The sequence below is a fragment of the Zootoca vivipara genome, chromosome 14, assembly GCF_965207765.1.
Source record: "Zootoca vivipara chromosome 14, rZooViv2.hap1.1, whole genome shotgun sequence".
In the NCBI taxonomy this organism is placed as follows: Eukaryota; Metazoa; Chordata; class Lepidosauria; order Squamata; family Lacertidae; genus Zootoca; species Zootoca vivipara.
In genome coordinates, this window is record NC_142597.1 from 20,474,431 (window position 1) to 20,494,087 (window position 19,657).

At 42.5% G+C, this 19,657-nt stretch overlaps 2 protein-coding genes across 3 annotated transcripts in view; one reads left to right on the forward strand and one right to left on the reverse strand.

Annotated features, from left to right (window-relative positions):
• LOC118097073 (carotenoid-cleaving dioxygenase, mitochondrial) overlaps positions 1-19,657 on the reverse strand; it is a 72,520-nt gene that overhangs the window by 44,671 nt on the left and 8,192 nt on the right. The window contains exon 4 of one of the 2 annotated variants that reach the window (XM_088657793.1): positions 17,893-18,605. The exons of the other annotated variant lie outside the window; for it this stretch is intronic. Within the exon in view, the coding sequence (XP_088513919.1) occupies positions 18,440-18,605 (166 nt within the window). The 3' untranslated portion in view covers positions 17,893-18,439. Of the gene's footprint in view, positions 1-17,892; positions 18,606-19,657 lie in introns of those variants that run through there. 2 annotated transcript variants of the gene reach the window in all.
• On the forward strand, positions 3,753-12,818 carry IL18 (interleukin 18). The gene is made up of 5 exons (XM_035139670.3): positions 3,753-3,905; positions 5,397-5,607; positions 8,618-8,840; positions 10,249-10,391; positions 12,444-12,818. Exons 2-5 carry the CDS (start codon positions 5,404-5,406, stop codon positions 12,681-12,683), a joined length of 810 nt encoding a protein of 269 aa, XP_034995561.3. The 5' UTR covers positions 3,753-3,905; positions 5,397-5,403; the 3' UTR covers positions 12,684-12,818.

Here is a 19,657-nt window from a genome sequence, read left to right on the forward strand (position 1 = left end):
GTGCTCCCTGGAAGGACAGATCGTGAAGCTGAGGCTCCAATACTTTGGCCACCTCATGAGAAGAGAAGAATCCTTGGAAAAGACCCTGATGTTGGGAAAGATTGAGGGCACTAGGAGAAGGGGACGACAGAGGACAAGATGGTTGGACAGTGTTCTTGAAGCTACGAACATGAGTTTGACCAAACTACGGGAGGCAGTGCAAGACAGGAGTGCCTGGCGTGCTATGGTCCATGGGGTCACGAAGAGTCGGACACGACTAAACGACTAAACAACAACAACATCTCACAGTTAGGGCCTCTTATCTGTTTTTCTCTTCCACTCTTAATATTGTCTCCCAGTCCCTTTGCAGTTACAGGGATGGGGTTCTCCTTCACTATCTCATCAATCTAAAGAGTGTCCCACAGCTGCTGTCCCTTCACATCTAAGTAGCAGAAAGGATTGGGTGGGCAATATAGTTAATTAAGAACTTGCTTTTTTTCTTCCTCCCTCCCAATAACCTTTTGTGTCACATCTTTAAAACTGTAAGCCTGCGAGCAGGGACTAGCTTATCAGTGATATGCGGAAGCTGCTCTGGGAGCCTTTTTTGCCTGAAGAGCAGGACAAAAATAATCCTAGATAGATAAATAAATGAATAAATGCAACAACCCTAAATGCAGTTCAGGCTGCTTCTTTGATATGCTTTCAAAATGGAGAAGAGATATAAAATGATGGGCATATGAGGGACAGGAAAACATCAGATTCTGCAGAGAAGTGTTCAAAGATGTGCCAAACAATTCCCCCGAACTATGGTTAAAGGATGAGGTTAAAGGCACAATCTCACAGGTTATAAGTAAATAAGGCTAGATAGATGTAAAAGAAAATATGTGGTTATGGATTTGATGGCGGGTGAGCTTTGGGAGGTAAATCTCCATAGATACATTCCAGAAACAGTAGAGTGGTGGTTCTGAAAAGCAAGATAAAATGCTTTGGGCCCAGAATGGTTGTTTCTGCCTTTTGATTGTCATAAGGAGGACAAGTCTGTGTCATTTCAGTGTTGCTGTCAATTCATTGTATTTGTTTTCAGACAATGTACATGGAGCTTTCAGGCTGTTCCTCATTCAGGTACTGACTCACCCAGACCAACTTCATAGCTCCAGCAAGGGTCATCTGGAGTTTTTTTAATGGTTTTTCCACTCAAGCCAGCATCACAGTTATATTTTTCTCCAAATATATATCGCCTGATAGTGTCCAGCTAGAACACTGCTCTCCATTAATCTCTTTCTACTTGCAAATTTATACTTTATCTTAGAATCTCCTTACATCTGATACGTCCTTGAATTAATTTCTGCCTAAGTGTAATTTGTAATAATTGCATTTGAAATTGCTTTAATTTAATTTCTTTGAAGTTGGTTTTACCCATATTATTTCAGGCTGCATTCCAATGCACATTTGAGTAACAGAATGTTTACAGACCAATGTTGCAAAGAATTCCTTGCGGTAACATATGTACGGATAGCATATTTTGTACCATAACTGTACCATCATGCTATTTGTTAACTGTACTACCATAGCAAGTTACTACCAGGTGTGTAAGTGGCATTTAAGATTGGGCTTCCAAGCACATGAGAATGTAGTTAATAAAGTTATGTAAAAAGATTTGCGTCTAGAAAGAAAATGGGAGAGTGAATGCCAGAAACTGTATATAAATTTAATACTGTAAATAATAATAAAACCCTGCAATGTCATACTGCAGCAAAATTCTCTGCTAGAAGGCCCTGAAGAAAAATTAGACACTTCATATGATTCAGACACTTCCAACCAATGGTAAATGATGCTTATTGAGACCTGAATATGAAAGCAGTATTTTAAACTAATTTGAAAACCTACTACAGTGGTAAAACAGTCTCCCTGCCATCATGGATTTTAAACAGTCTCTCAGCTGCATAGTTTGCCATTTTACAAAACTGTGGGAAAAGTGTTCAACCAACAGGCAGGGCCAATATAATCATAATAGTAAATGCAAATACTGAAGGAAAATTAAAGTTTCCAACAAATGAGCAGAACATCTGGTATCAACTGTTATTATACTGAACTGAATGAGGACACCAAATTTCCTAATACTAAATTGATTTCAATAGGGACTCTCCTGGAAACACAGGAATCTTAGAGACCAGTTTTTTCACTGGCCTGGAGACAGACCAGTGATTTGATTACACGTTTTAAATACAGTATACATATCAGTAAGTGAAGGGAGGGAGTATAGGGTTCCCACATCCCAATTCGTATGAATCACCGTCCCACTCTGCAAATGCAGTTCTCGCACACCATTGCTGCCCACAACATACTGCTACTTCCTGGACAAACTGCGGGCACTGCAAACACCCACAAAACCAGCCACTTCCTCTCCTTCTTTCAGTTCCTTGTTAGGACGATGAACCTTTTTATTCCGGTAATATTTCCCCCACGACACAATGGGTAGTATCGAAACATAATCACACCGACAGCAGTGGTACAAAATGACTTAGACTGATATTCTACTCTAACCTATTTAGCATATCCATTTGCAATTATGAACACAAATTTGGCATATCCTTTGAGCAAATACCTAACACCTTAGCACCTAGGCTGCAATACTACCCATGTTACCTGGGAATAAACCACAGTGAATTCAATGGGACTTACTTTTGAGTAGACATGGTTAGGACTGTGCTATTAACTATTATTTTCATCACTTATGAAAAGTGAATAAAAGGTAAAGGGACCCCTGACCATTAGATCCAGTTGTGACCGACTCTGGGGTTGCGGTGCTTATCTAGCATTATTGGCCGAGGGAGCCGGCCTACAGCTTCCAGGTCATGTGGCCAGCATGACAAAAGGTTTCAAAGATCCATACAGCCCAAAATGCCGACTTCTGAAGTGAAGGACTTGGAGCCAAGGCTCAGTCCCAAGCAGACACAGCCAGAACCTATATTCAATGCCAGAGCACAACTCAGGAGCAAATAAAAAGCGTCACTGAGCATGGACAGAGTGCACAGGCTTTCCTGGTCCAAGAGGCATCAGCTCCATTGCCACTGTTGAGAAATAAGCATCTCATGATTCTATATATTACAAAGACAAATGAGATGTGAGCATTCTTGAGTTTTGGAATAAAGAGAAAAGACTGAAGGGGGCATATTTGTGCAACCCCCAATCATGTCTTTGTAGTTATATTTACAGTATTTAGTTATTTAAAATATTTCTTTCTCATCTTTCAAGGAAGTCCAGAAAGATAGGAAGGAACCTTAAAAAAAGCTATCTTAAGATAGTAAGACCATTGGTGCATCTAGTTCAGGACTGTCTACCGCAGGGGGGGGGGGGACAAGGCTATCAGGCTCATCTTTGTTTTTGGAGACACACCAACCAGAGCCTAGGACAAAAGCCATACACTTTGAATCAAATAATTCTAAGTCGAGGCCAGGAATGTGGTTTGAGAGCAGCACAGATGAACTGGCTTGGCAGCCCTTCCACACATACCCAGTTTCTGCTTAACTCCCCTCCGACCGCCCTCCAGCTTTCTTATTTTCAACAGTAATGGTTCGGTTTGAGTGGATGCAACCTTGCTGTTAATTTTGCTTTCCCAGTTCTGCCTGGAAATGCCAAGAACCTGGGACCTTCTTACGTGCACGGCAGCTACTGAGCCACAGCAGCCCTTCCCCAATTACAGCACTGTACAAACCAATAAAAATGTCATATGGTTGGTGGTAAAACTGCCTGGTCTGGCGCACTGCTTTCCTGTCTGTTCCTCCCTTCCTCTCCGCGCACCGCCCAGCTCGGCTGTTCCACTGCTTCATCCACATACGCTCAGACTTCAGCCACTACTTCCCCAGTCGCTTGTGAAGGTTCAGCTGACTCGGTTGCCATCAGATCTTGGGCTGCACAGGAGGCAGGTAGGCGAGGATGGGCAGCCTGGTGCTGCGATGACGAGGGTGGCTGCATGGCTGCGTGCAAGAGGGATTAACAGGGCGCCCTTCCTAGCTTAGCCTCCTGCTTGGGGCTGGGACTTTAGGGCCAATGAAGGTCTGCGTTGTAAAGGAAGCCAGTCCCAAGGCTGAAGCTTGGAAATTTGTCAGGAGCTGCTAAGAACGGGGGACCTGGGACTGCTAAGTCGATCCATCCACTCTGCTAGAAGTGGGTGCGGAGCTGGGCACAGCTAGGCGGGGCAACCAACCTCTGTCTCCCCCCAAAACAAGAGGGGCACCCCAGAATCCCTCACAGAGGATGCTGCTAAGACACAGCCTCTTGGATTGGGACCTGCTTCCTTGACATCCCTAAAGTGGGTACAGTTGTCAAGCCTAAAGTAACCCTAAAGTAACTTCCTTGACATCCCTAAAGTAACCCAGGCTTGCAGCTGTAGTGGGCACAGTTGTCAAGCACTGAGGATGGGGTAACAACATGAGTATTGCCACAAGAAAACATAGAGTAAACTTCTGCCCTAGCTTCCTTTGGGAAGCTTTTCCTCGCAAGGAGATAAAGGGATGGGGAAAGTTTACCATATATTTTGAACATCAGACAATAATTCAGCTTCAATAGGATACAAAAGAGGACTCCTACGGCATCAAGATAAATTATTTGTAGGGACGCAGGTGGCACTGTGGTCTAAACCACTGAGCCTCTTGAGCTTGATGATTGGAAGGTCAGCAGTTTGAATCCCCGCAATGGAGTGAGCTCCCGTTGCTCTGTCCCAGCTCCTGCCAACCTAGCAGTTTGAAAGCACACCAGTGTACGTAGATAAATAGGTACCGCTGTGGCAGGAAGGTAAATGGCATTTCTGTGTGCTCTGGTTTCCGTCACGGTGTTCCATTGCGCCAGAAGCAGTTTAGTCCTGCTGGCCACATGACCCAGAAAGCTGTCTATGGACAAACGCCCTCGGCCTGAAGCGAGAGGAGCGCCGCAACCCCATGGTTGCCTTTGAGTGGACTTAACCGTCCAGGGGCCCTTTACCTTTACTTACATTATTTGTGTATGCATTACATTTCTGGACTGTGTAAATTATTATTAATAATCTAGTGATGTCATTGCAAACAATAAAGGTCAGCGTTCTGTGGCAGAGAAGTACCGGTAGGAAATATTCATTCATAGTTTTCACAAGAAGTATGCAGCCACTACATCCTTCACAACTCCCTTTGTGCAGGTCTTCACCAACTCTGTGCCCTCCATGTGTTATGGACCACAACTCTCAAAAACCCTTTCATTGGTCAGCAGCCATGGTACTAATACCAGGTGCCTGAATTCTGTGTGTGTCTCCCTAACAGTTCTGCCACACTACATTGTGGAGCACCTGAGCATGGGAGCAGACAGGCATTGTGTACCTTGGAACACTCTATAGAGAACTGATACATATTATTAACACTCTTCTTCCTCCTACCCCACTCCTAAAGAGCAAAGATGGCTGAGGATATAATTCAGATGTGTCCACTGCGTATTGAAGATGATGGGACACTCTTTTTTGAAGGTAACTCTCACCTTGATTATTTTGGTTTGATTTTCTGCAGAGGTGTTGCTATGGCCATAATCAGGGTCCTACCCCCAAATGACTATCCCGAGCGGCAGATGGAGGCAGTGGCAAACAGACCTGGTGTCAGCTCCCGGGTTAGCATTGTATGCTGGTCACCACAGGATCTCTCTCTCTCTCTCTCTCTCTCTCTCTCTCCATAGTTAGTGTGGCTGAGCATGTGCAAACCGTGTTTATGGAAGACAATCTTACTCGGCTACGAGTGATCGCCAAAGAAGAAGATTTCAATGCTCATTTTATTTTAAAAAATATCATTTCCTACAACAAAATGGTGCTTAACTGTGTTTAGCATCAGGGCACCAAGCCCAATTTTATTTTCAACATTGACTTGTAGCGGTTTACCAGGGTTTCTGATAGGGGTTTCCCAACCCCACCTGGAGATGTCAGGATTGAACCTGGGATGTTAGCTCTACCACTGAGCTATGGCCCTTCCCCACACGGAGCAAGGATGGCACCCCATATTTTAAAGTGAATGAAGTAATATATGTTGCCACCTGAAGAGGAGTGTTGGTAACAGACCATTATGGCCGGAGTGCAAGATTAGCCACTTGCACCGCTAGGACTAAACACGATTAATTCTGATTTGGATCAGGCCCAGTATCTCCAGAGAAAGCATGTAAGGCAATAAGGTAATATCTGAAGGAAAATGTATGATGTGGGTTGTGGCTCTTTAAAAAATATAGGGCAATGTTTATATAATAATATAAGCAGGGGGCAAAATAGACAATTGGCTGCCCTTGTAGGTGAGCGCTTCAGGGGCTGTTCTCCACTGCCTGTGGGTACTCATTATATTTCTGTTGGTAGCAACACTTATCAGCACTTAGGAAACAATCTGTGGTTCAGTGGCAAAGCTCCCCTTTGCCATGGTCAAGTCCTAATTCAACACTCGGCACCTCTAATTAAAAGATTCCTTGTAGCCTGGCTGCAAACTAGGAGATCAAAGTGCCTGTCAACCTATACAGTGGTACCTCGGGGTTAAGAACTTAATTCGTTCTGGAGGTCCATTCTTAACCTGAAACTGTCCTTAACCTGAGGTGCCACTTTAGCTAATGTGGCCTCCCGCTGCCACCGCACGATTTCTGTTCTCATCCTGAGATAAAGTTCTTAACCCGAGGTACTATTTCTGCGTAACCTGAAGCGTCTGTAACCCGAGGTACCACTGTACATCCGTGGGCTAGATGGACCAAGTGGTTTGATGCAGCAAAGAGAGGGTGGGGAGAAACCTTCTGCTATGGAATTAGGAAATTCTGTTTCCTTCTTTCCAGGCTCCCCCTCCCTCTGTTGAAATTGGGCTTGAAAGAAGTCTTCTATTGTAGCCAGTGCTACAGGCTGTGGTCCCGGTATGTGTTTGGATGTTGTGTGCAGTGCCTGCTGTTTCTCCAATTTGCAAAAATGCCCACAGACAGGGGCAGCCCAACCCAATGAGGCAAGGTGAGGCGCCCGCCTCAGACGGCATGATCCTTGGGGCAGCAGATCTGGCTTCCAAGAAATGCTGTTGCTGCCATTTCTGGCAGCTCCTCCACAGTGACCTCTTGGCAAATAGAAGGCACTTCTGGTGCCACAATGCAGATCTTTATCCCCCACCCCCAATTCCTGATGTAGATCTCCATTCACTCCTTCTTCCCTTGTTGGCTGGGGGGGGGGGGGTCATTTTGTGGTTTGCCTCAGGAGTCAAAATGTCCTGGCCCAACCCTGCCTATAGGCCCCAAAGGGTTGGCAACCCCTGTTGTAATCCAACTGGTAATAGGCGGCAGGGTGGTTTTTTTGGGGGGGGGGAAAGAAATATTAATTTGTTTGTATTCAGCGGGAGGGGGTATAGAATACACCCAGGTAGCAAATAATCAATTGTCTGGATGCACTCTAACAACATTTCCCCATTCTCTCCCTACTCTGTTCGTGGTTTGGCTGGAACAGAAGATGAAGGTACAGTAGTTGTAAATTCCCTGTTTTAAATTACTCAACAAACAAGAGTTGTGCCAATGTTTTATGGTGTTACATTTTTGTATGGAGAATTGCAGCTTTATGGGATAGGTGGTCTTCCCCCCCCCCCCCATTTAATCAAATGCTATGGAAAATCAGTATTGGGCCATTTCCCCACTGTCAACTTTGCTCTCCAACTTCAGCAATGAATTAATAAGATCAAGTGGTTCCACCATAGCTGCCAAGTTTTCCCTTTTCTCACAAGGAAGCCTATTCAGCATAAGGGAATTTCCCTTAAGAAAGGGGATAACTAGGCAGCTATGGGTTCCACATGCCCAGCTGAACATCACATAATAAGAATAGCCGTGGTTTCGTGCAAGACATGATGCAAGGCCACCAAACTTTCAGTAAATTAAATCACATATAACAGCACAGCCAATCAAATTTATGCACCAATGTAACAGCAATTGTATACAGTGCTGTGGTACCCAAGAGAGACAAACAAAAAAGAACAAAAAAATAAAAATTAAAATCAAGAGGTGGAACCGATGTAGTTCAAAGATTATTATCCTAGTCCAGAATTATGGTTTATTAAGCTGAAAACTAGCGTTTGTGACCACTTTTTTCATTGTCACTCCTCACTCAGCTTCAGCAAATCAATCAAGTCTTATTGCTAGTGTTTCCCCTTACTTCCGAATAGGGAAACTGTGGTTTAATTTCCATTTATAAACCAGGATATGAAACCAGGGTTAGTGGGTGGTTTCAGATCCTTTCTGGCTAGGAGCAGTGCTCTGAGTTTCCCAGTTCAGGTGTAATGGGGAACCATGGCTTAATACTCAGAAATGATCTCAGAAGAGAAGAAGAGAGGAAGAACAGTGCTTATACATGGTGTAATAAAATATGGTTGGGGAGGGGAGGGGATGAGATCTAGTCCTGCTGAAAATACTGACTCAAGGGTGAATCTGCCTGAAGAAAAGTTAATTCAACATTGAAGGGTTAGAAAATGGCCCCACTTCAAAGCACTTATGTGTGGTACAATAATAATAATAATAATAATAATAATAATAATAATAATAATAATTTATTTATACCCCAGCCACTCTGGGCGGTTCCCAATAGAATATTAAAAACATGATAAAACCTCAAACATAAAAAAACTTTCCCAAGCATCTACTTTCTGGAAGAGAAAAATCTACAGCCCTCCTTCTGAATCCACATTTAACATCTCTCTTGAAAGGTTTAGAAGCAGACAGCTTTAAAAAATCCGAAAAATGCAATGCAGCACAGATCTTCCGAAACCAAGAAAATCACGTGCTCATCGTGAGACCACAGGATGACGCTGATGCCATGGCAGCATTTGAGCCTATGACAGACGTAGAAATGGAAAACGGTACAGTAATATTTCCAACCCTTCCCTAAAGTCCCACCTTATTTTTTCTCTTGCTTCATGTATTCAGGAACAAAATAAAACATTTAAAAACAACAACTGCAGGTGTGTCCAGTTACGATTGCTCATTAGGAAATAGCTTTGTAAGTATAAAAGAAGTTTAATAATGGAACAAGTTATGCAAGGGGAGTTGTGAATCCATTGCAGATTTTAAAGACAATCTATATTAAACAGGAAATGAACCACTAGTTGTCTTACAAGGTGCACTGAGCTATACCTGTAAATGTTCATAGCTCTGCCACCACATCCCTCTTTGATGAAATACAGAAAAACAACTTTTGGGAGAATCACAAGTAAAACGGTACTACAGTGATACCTTGGTTCTCAAACGCCTTGCTACTCAAACAACTTGGAACCCAAACACTGCAAACCTGGAAGTGCTCCGGTTTGCGAACTTTTTTCGGAAGCCAAATGTGCTCCGGTTTGAGTGTGAAGCTTCTGTTTTGAGTGTGACGCTGAGGTCTGTCTGTTTTTGCTACTTATTTTGCATTTTTGTTTTTGTGGCTCTTTTTTTATTTTGTGTCTGTGTGGAACCCAGCTCAGCTACTGATTGATTGTAGTACATTGCAGTACATTGTTTATTGCTTTCATTTTATGGCTCAATGGTCTCGTTAGACAGTAAAATTCATGTTAAATTGCTGTTTTAGGGGTTGTTTTTTTAAAGTCTGGAACGAATTAATCCATTTTGCATTACTTGCTCAGGGAAAGCGTGCCTTGGTTTCGGAATGCTTTGGTTTTGGAATGGACTTCCAGAACGGATTAAGTTTGAGAAACAAGGTACCACTGTATTGTGCTCATGACCTGCTTCTGAGCTTCCCATTAGAACATCTGGTTATTGCTGGAGTAGATGGAGTCTGAGCCAGCAGTACTGTACACTTAAGTTCAAATTGGGGGGAAAAGATCATATATCATGTTCTTAAAAAGCCATCAGTTTTATGCAGATATCTGGTCAGCCCCCATTGCAACCTGGTTCAGCTTGTCTTAAGCAAGTGACCGCTGCTTGCTTTTGTAGAAATGTTGAATTTATGCTCCAACCTTCACTACAAACAAGGCAGAGACCGCCAGTTAATCACACAAAGGCCACATGCTCTACTGCTGGTTGAATGGTTTTGAGTCGCCAACGCACGGTTACACACTTTTGAGGTTTCTTGGTGCAGAAATCCAGCATGCTGAATACATCGCATCTTACTGAAGTTGTGCCCACTTAATCAAAGGGAAGGGTTGATGAATGATGTTAACAGTAGGCGATAAACCTCAAGGAAAGTGGTACAATTGTAGGTGCTCAGCTCTGAGCTTTGTTAGCCACTGTTAGAGACTTTTTCAAATGTGCCCGATTGTCCTTTGTGCGCAGAACCTGGAATCTCATTGAATATTCACATTTACCAAGACACTAACCTGAGAGGACTGCCAGTGGCCTTCAGCGTAAAGTGGAAAGGTGAAACTTACATCATGCAAATCGTGAAAGACGGTAGCCACATGAGGGTGGCATTTAGGGTAAGCCACTGCCAATTGCCATAAAGACTCTCTTTTAAAGTTCTGTACCTTTAATGTTTCAGCCTTGTTGACTCTCTAGGTGGGACTTGCGCAGGTCAAGAAGGGATGGGTGAGGAATTGGCTGAGTCATCTTTTCGCAGCAGACTGACCCAATTTGACAGTCCCAAACTTCCTTATGCATTGGAGCACATATGTTCCAAAAATATGTATGCTGTGATGTTTGTAGCTTCAAGAACACTGTCCAACCACCTCGTCCTCTGCCGTCCCCTTCTCCTTGTGCCCTCCATCTTTCCCAGCATCAGGGTCTTTTCCAGGGAGTCTTCACTTCTCATGATGTGGCCAAAGTATTGGAGCCTCAGCTTCACGATCTGTCCTTCCAGTGAGCACTCAGGGCTGATTTCCTTAAGAATGGATAGGTTTCATCTTCTTGAAGTTTTTGATAGACAAATTTAGTCCAGGCGATCTTGTGACAATCTTGCAGCACTAGGGATATTAGACCGGGGGGATTTGAGTTTAGGCGAAACCAATAGTTAAGTGTCCGACGCCAGATCCGTAATTCTACCGAGGGAAGATTAGCCTCTAGGCGCAATGATGCATTTGGAACACAGCATGGAACAGAGAAAATTTGCCTTAAGAACTTTGACTGGACAGCTTCCGTAGATCCAAGGTGAGAGCTGGAGATTTTTCTGGTAGTGTATCTGTATTATTCTACCCTTAATTCTCCTTGAATTAAAAAACACCCAACAGTCGCCCAGCAGATTTTGTTTGTTTGTTTGTTTACTTTAGCATTTCTAGATTTTATGTGGAAAAATTTATCCATGGCCACGCTAATCATTTCTTCTTCTAATTCAATCAGGATGGCATGTTCTTTTATTTATTTTTTCACTTAATTCCACCGACGCATCTTCTGCAAAAGCCTCTAGGTGGAAGAATTAAGTATTTTTGATTTAATTCCAAAACCACCATCTCACCCAGAGCCTGTTCATGAAGTAATTTCACCGCTTCACTATCTTCTTTCATGCTCTCTTGCTCCCATCCTTCTCTTGCTTCCACTTCTACTTTCTTGGAAGATTCCCCCAAATTGGAGGTTTGAAGCTTTAATTCTTGCACTGTCCCCCCCCCCAATTCTAATGTTTCATGTGACAGTTCTTTAATTTCTGTTGTCAAATTTGCGACAGCTGAGGTGTTACTATCTTTCCTCATTTCTAATAAAATTGTCGTTAAATCAGATTTTGTGGCCCCTTCCGTAATTGAACCTCTTCTTTGACCTGGAGTTGTAGTTGGGCCTGGAGGTGGGTTTTTTTCTGTTTTAGCCATGTTTTTTTTTAAAAAAGGTTCAAAATTAGTTATTACTTTAAATAATAAGAAGTACAAAATGGGGCAGAATGGACCAATGATTGAGCACCAGTGTAAGTGAAATGGGACCAACTTTGGAAAAGCCCAGTAAAACATTTTAAGTAGATTAAATAATATCAAGTAGTCCCATTTGTCTCTGTGCATATGCTCAAGTAACACAGAAAAAGCAGGTTCACATGTAACACCAAACCAGTTTTTTCCAACAGTTGTATGCATACCAGCTTCTCAATCCAGGTTTCAGATGGACATTCACAAACCATGGTTTGTCTGATAGCACAAATTCAGATATCACAACAAACCATGGTTTGTTGCATTACATCTCACTGTGCACAACCACAGCTAGAGAACGGAGCATGGACCAAGTCATGATCATCTGAAACTGTCTGATGAACATCTATAGTGTTGCATTTTCCATGTGAGTTACATATCAAAGTATTAACCAGTTCCCAGAGCTACTTGCAGTGGCAGGATCCTATTGCTTGAGTCTACTCTCCAACAAGGGTCTTAAATTACAGAGAGGCATATTTAATTCAAACGGCGAGAAGCCTTCCTAAACTGGCTGTTTAGCATGGGATCTCTGTGGGCTGTTTTGTGCCCTTGTGTTTGGTGGTTTGATCAAGGCCTTGCTTCAGACACTGTTTGCAAGATTCTGAACTTTCTTTAAGATAATACATTTCTAATCTTTCTTCTTTCCAGCCAAGAGATGTCCCAGAATTCATTCCAGGAGAAAAAAGTGATATGCTATTCTTCAAAACCCCATTTTCCAAAGGTGACAGACAATTCTATAGATTTGAGTCCTCACTGGAGCAAGGCTACTTCCTTGCCTTTGAGAGAAATGAGAGGAAAAGTGTCACACAACTGGTGATAAAGAGAATGGATGGAATAGACGAGTCTACAAAGCTACATACTTCCCCACTTCCCAGGAAAAAAATGTAACCATCGCAAGAAAAACATAAGCAAAAAAAATACTAGAAATGGAATACAAACAAACAAACAAGTAAAGTAAAACAAATAATATAGAATACTGTAATGAAAAAATCACATCCCTAATAAATGCCTAATCTTGGAATATCTATATAACACCCTGCAGAGCCCCGAAGGAAAAACACACAAGGTTCATAGGATCGCAGGATTTGCAGTATAAAGAAATATTTTGTTATAAAACTCTCTGTGTCACTTTTCTAAGTGGTTGTTTCATGACTGTGAATGCTATATGTAATTTGAGTTGATGAATATTTTTGTACAGAGTATTTTGGACTAAGGCCTATTATTCAGTGCTCCTGAGAAAGTTGCATAATAAAATACATTGGGCATTTTATAACTCTTAGTAAAGTTTCCTGCATCTTCATACCATTTTGAGTCTTGCCTTTTTCTCATGCATTTTGGTTCCTGCCCATGATGAACCGATATAGATGTACAATAAGCCATCTTTTAGCAGATGAGATCCACCTAGTCCAGGACCAGTTGAGGTATCAAATATGGGCCTTTCCCAGCTAGAAACCCAAAATCCTTTAACTGGAGATTGACCCCAGTAATCAATCAAATATGGGCCTTTCCTAGCTAGAAACCCAAAATCCTTTTACTGGAGATTGACCCTAGAACTTCCTCAGTGTGCTCTACAGATGCTGAAATAATTATAGTTACAGGTAGGTAGCTGTGTTGGTCTGACGTAGTCAAAGCAAAATAAAAAAAAATCCTTCCAGTAGCACCTTAGAGACCAACTAAGTTTGTCATTGGTATGAGCTTAAGTTAAACAACAGATCAACAGAGCCAGACTGATAACCAGAGAGAACTTGCTGCAAGACAGACCCAAAAAAGAAAATAAGAGAACACCACTAGTAATCACATACAGCTCCCAAGTTAAAACAGTACAGTGCATCATCAGAGATCTACAACATCTCCTAGACAATGACAGTTCTCTTTCTCAAGCTCTGTTTGGAAGACCTTTCATTGCCTACAGACAGCCACCCAATCTTAAACAACTCCTCACCCACAATAATACAACCACCAGACTTAACATGGACACTGGTACCAGAGCCTGCAATAAACCCAGATGCTAACTTTGCTGCCACATACATCCGGACAACACCATTACTGGCCCCAACAACATCAAACATACCATCTCAGGACTATTTAATTGCTCATCTTCTAACATTGTGTATGCCATCAAATGCCAACAGTGCCCTTCAGCTCTCTATATTGGACAAACAGGCCAAACCCAATGCCAAAGGATGTTGTTGTTGTTTAGTCGTTTAGTCGTGTCCGACTCTTCGTGACCCCATGGACCAGAGCATGCCAGGCACAATGGACATAAATCTGACATCAGGAATCACAAGACAGAGAAACCAGTAGGAGAACACTTCAATCTCCCAGGACATTCTATACAAGATCTCAAAGTTGCAGTCTTATTACAAAAGAATCTCAGAAATAGACTAGAAAGAGAAGTTGCTGAACTGCAACTTATTACCAAACTTAAAACCATGGAGAGACCTGGTCTGAATAAAGACATTGGATTCTTATCTCATTATACATGATAAAGCTATCTTTAGCCATCTCACCCCTTGCTTTTTCCTGTAAGACCAATTGCAGTCGTTAACAGTCGTCAACAGGTTTACCACACCTATCAGTAATACCCCTCTCACTATATATAAGGGTCTGGTGACTTCTGTTTCATTGTATCTGAAGAAGTGTGCATGCATACAAAAGCTCATACCAATGCCAAACTTAGTTGGTTTCTAAGGTGCTACTGGAAGGAATTTTTTTTTTTGCTTGAAATAATTATGTTATTTGCACAGAGAACTTTATGTGTGAGAAAGTGCTTCCTCGTTGTAATCATCAGATACACTCACAATGACTCATTTATGACCATCTCCGTTGCCTCATGAAAAATGTAAGCGTCAAGTCACATTTTCACACAGACTGAGACAAGTAATTAAAACAGCTCTGTAACAAAATGTATGCCGTTTTTTTAAAGGGTCCATCTTATTATTAAGAACCATTCCAATCAGTTTAAAAACAGCAAGTTGACCTCCCCGCTACGATACACAAACTTCAAATTTCAACATCTGTCACCAAAGAAATACATTTATGCAACAAAATCTACCAATCTACCACGTCAGCAAAAGCAACTATGAACAATAGATTTTCTTCCTGAGAAAAATTGGCTGTGTGAAGGTGACAGATGGGGGAAATCTCTTGCAGCTGCAAATCAACACATGCTGTGAAGTCCTTGATAAACATGGTGGATCAATTTAGATGTTACCCTATTAAAAACACAGCAATTTGATTTAAACCAGTTTCTGTTTGAATGTCACCTTGTTTACTAATAGCTGGTTTATTATGATTTTTAAAGTGTGTTTTTCTAACCTGCTTTTATAAATCAACACAACATTTAAGAACTCATCCAAACTCCTGCACATCTTCAAGTCCGCACCACACAAAGGAAGTAGTGCAAAGATTCCAAAGCAGCCTTTACCAAGCTGGTGCCCTCCAGATGTTTTGACTACAACACCCATCAGCCACAGCTACCGGTAGCTGGCTGTGGCTGATGGGTGTTGTAGTCCAAAACATCTGGAGCATAACCACCAGCTTGATAAAGGCGGATCTAAAAATTCCATTTAATGCACCAAATGAAGAGGCTAGAAGAAACTCGACTCAAGGAAAGAGCCAAAACTAGATTAATGGTGACACAGCCTTTCTCCAAAGGCATTACAGGAACTTATTATCAACCCATTTCACTTTTAGTGTGTGTGTTTGTACAGACAAATTGCATGAAGACTACAAAGTTAAGTATTGTAACAATTTAAGTATTGTAACATGCAGATAATTTGCTCTGTATGTTATACGCTTTTAAGAGTGGTAGCCAAATATTTAGCTGCCTTCTCTGTCACCTAAGGCGTAGTATATCTGCTAATAGTTCTGTGGCTGTAGGTTGTTTTAAACAGTTTTTAATATTGTGTTTTAGTTTTAATGTTGTAATGCCCCGGGACCTTAGAGCAGGCATCCCCAAACTGCGGCCCTCCAGATGTTTTGGCCTACAACTCCCATGATCCCTAGCTAACAGGACCAGTGGTCAGGGATGATGGGAATTGTAGTCCAAAACATCTGGAGGGCCGAAGTTTGGGGGTGCCTGCCTTAGAGTGAAGGGCAGGTGAACAAAAAAATAAAATAAATTAATATAAGCAATGAACAAATAAGTGCTTCACGTAAGTCACTGCAGAATTTGCACGAAAAAATATGTGAAAGAGAATTTCCATCTCCTCAGATCCACATGGACACTGACATTCTGCCATATAGGGCCTTAAATCAAAGTGGAAGGGCATTAAACAATATAGCCAACTTCGACAAGCCCTAATACAAAAGCGAGATTTGCAATGAGGAATGAGTCTATTTCAGCTACAAAGACTTAAGTCAAACCACTGCCAGTGAGGAAATCAATTAAGCAAAAGTAATGAAGTCAAAAGAAATAAAGAGTTTTGTAGTGTTTTCTGGTACAGACACCTATGAATCTGAGGTTTGTTTTTAAAGCAAGTTTCTAGACCTTATAACCATGGAAATGCATTGTGGGGGCGGAAACAGGGAAGGTAGGAACAAGCAGGAACCTCAGTCTCAAACTCCTTAGTTCACACATGGAGTTTAAGGTTATTCACTGTTCTGGCAAAGTCCCTGCTTCAGACAGCCCTCAGCTATGAGCATCAGAGTTGTTGGACTCAAGTGAACCATCGTTAGGAGGCAGTTCTGTGAGTTGTCCTCCCATCAAGGCCTTTTGCACTCGTCATTGGTCGAGACAAAAACGCCATGCTTCTCCAAGAACTGAATAATTAGGTTTAAACTAAAGACTGCAGCAAGTGACGCAGCAAATGATGGGATCTCATCTCCCAGTCTCCAGTGCTGACGGTGTCTTTTCTGTAACATTTGAAGGTGTCTGAAAACATGAAGCAAGCAGGGAACTTGAGCCAAGGTCTTGTTTTCCATATACTTCAAATGTTGGCAAAGAAGGGATTAGTCAGCTAATTAAGGGATATTTGGGCAATTAGGGATGCGGGTGGCGCTGTGGTCAAAACCACTGAGCCTCTTGTGCTTGCTAATTGAAAGGTTGGTGGTTCGAATCCCCGCGATGGGGTGAGCTCCCGTTGCTAGGTCCCAGCTCCTCCCAACCTAGCAGTGTGAAAGCACGCCAGTGCAAGTAGATACAGTAGGTACCACTGCAGCAGTGTTTCTGTGCGCTCTGGCACTCGTCACTGTGTCCCACTGTGTCAGAAGCGGTTTAGTCATGCTGGCCATGACCTGGAAAACTGCCTGTGGACAAAAGCTGGCTCCCTCGGCCTGAAAGTGAAATGAGCACCGCAACCCCGTCACCTTTGACTGGACTTAACTGTCCAGGGGTCCTTTACCTTTATTTGGGCAATTTCTGAAGTGAGAGGCCTTAGTTCAGTGCTGCAGCACATGCTCAGCAAAAGTTACAGGGCTCTCTCCTTAGCATTTCTTGGGCAACAAGGGGGAGAAAGACATCCCTCTCTGCTTCAGAGCTACAGAAGTCGCAGCCTGTCAAAAGCAGCCAAAACTGTGCTTGGTGGCACAATTGTCTGACTCGTATATGACAGTTTAAAACATGTTTCTTAATATATCCCTGCAAACAGCACTGTGCCCATTGGACTGGATCCCTATTCATTGTTGGGCTCAATAAAAAGAATTGCTTTTGACCTTAACAGTTTGAGAACAAGTTATCTGAAATTCTACTATATTTTTATTATTGTTTTAATCTTAACTGTCCATTGCAATGAATGCCCAATTCCAAACCTCAATATAGGTGGATTTTGGGGATAAAAGGGAGTGAGAGGCAATTTTCAATATAAGCTACCTCCTTTGGTATCTTCTTTTTAAATTCTCATTCTATCAACTCAGAAGAACAAAAAACAAAAGGAGTTCTTAGCACACAACCCCAATCAATCAACTAAAGCATTCATTGATTTGTCTTCCAAATTTTTAAAAAACTGTTTTATTTAAAGTGATAACTGCCTTGGTAGTAGTAGGAGAGGATAGAGTGTGTTGTTATCTTTTAAAGGGATTGTGGGTTTTTTTTAAGCTAAGCAACATCAGAGACAACTGAAAGGATTTTCAAAAAAAGACTTCAGAATCAAACAGCTGAGGGTTCTGTAAATTCTTTATTGTACATCAATTAAACAAAAGAAAAAAGAAAATTTCCCTTTTGCACAGCAACTGCTTAGGGCCCAGCCTGAGCACCATGCAATATGCCGTGTACACAATCCACTAATTGCAATATCAGGACAAAAAACAAACAAACAAACCAAATGACTGGAATTCAAGACCAGTTCTGCTGCACCTGTTTAAACCCAAGCTGCCATTTGACAGGGGGGAGGGTCAGCCATACAAAAAAGGCTGCCACTACAATCACTACTAGTTTGCCTTCCGCATTAACACCAAAACTTTGTGAGCTCTCTAGCCTGTCTCAAGCCTAGCTCTTTTCTCAGCGAGAGATCCCCACATTTTGATGAATGGCTACGGCTGCTGACCCATATTTGGATGCCTCTTTCCCCAAGTCATTCTGCTATATGCAGCGTGGGACCCCCTCTTGCTATTTCTCCCTCATTCAATGATTCGGCAATAATACAATGAAGCAGAGGCAGCGGTGAACAATCGTTGAATGTTGCCGGTAGGTGACGTATTGTGCCTCAGAGGCTCCACAGCATGGCCACGGCCCTACAGATGCCCACATCGTGGTAATTGAAGTAGCAGAGGCCAGCAAAGGTGAGCGCTGAGAGAAGGTAGAGGCCACTGTTGGCCAGTTTAATAGATGTCTCTCCATGGACGTAGTCAGTTAGTATTTGCCCAAGGCCCCTACAAGGAAGAAGAAGAAAAAGCTAAAAATGAAGACGATTCAACCCAACATAGTTTAAAATGTTTTCTAGGGTATTCTCTGTAGGAATTGGCTGATCCCCAAAGCAGCATCCCTTTTGGTCACTTGACACACCCTTTAGAGGGGTGCTGGCTGCCTTCATCAAAGATCAACCCCTTTCCATTTCCGCAAAAAAACATTCTTTGCCTTCTTAATTGGACAGCTATCATTGCTGAGATCAGGTGTGAGTGGGAAAGAGAAAAGCTCAAAATCTAACCTTGATGGAACTGAGGACCACAACTGCTTTCACAAATTATCCAGATAGCATTATTAAGCAAGTCAGAAGGAGCACAGGTTGTGCTGGATGACTGATTATATTACCGAAGCAGAAAGGTATTTTACAAACATGGCATTCAACCAATCACTATGCAACAAGCCTACTGAGGAGTGCCAAGGAGTATTACAGCAGCTCTTGCAGACATGTTGCCTATGGGCACAACAAACAGCACTGTCAGCAAAAACCGCAGCAGAACACAGCCCTGGCACCTTTAATCAGCTGCCAAGAATTCATAAGCTAGGCATTCCAAAATGGCACTATTATTTCAGGAATTGCCAATTCAACAGAAGGTTAAGGTTGGTATCGCTGATCTTGGATGCCTTTAGAAGGGGATTAGACAAACCCACGCAGAATACTGCCTCCGGGATAATAAATATGTCTATGAATGCCAGCTGTTGGGGGTTATGAGTGTGCTGTTGTGCTTATAGGCTTTTCAGTTGACAGATTGAGGTTGAATCCTGATGAGACAGAAGTACAGTTTGTGGGGGACAGGAGGCGGGCAGGTGTGGAGGACTCCCTGATCCTGAATGGGGTAACTGTGTCCCTGAAGGACCAGGTGCGCAGCCTGGGAGTCATTCTGGACTCACAGCTGTCCATGGAGACGCAGGTCAATTCTGTGTCCAGGGCAGCTGTCTATCAGCTCCATCTGGTACACAGGCTGAGACCCTACCAGCCTGCAGACTGTCTCGCCAGAGTGGTGCATGCTCTAGTTATCTC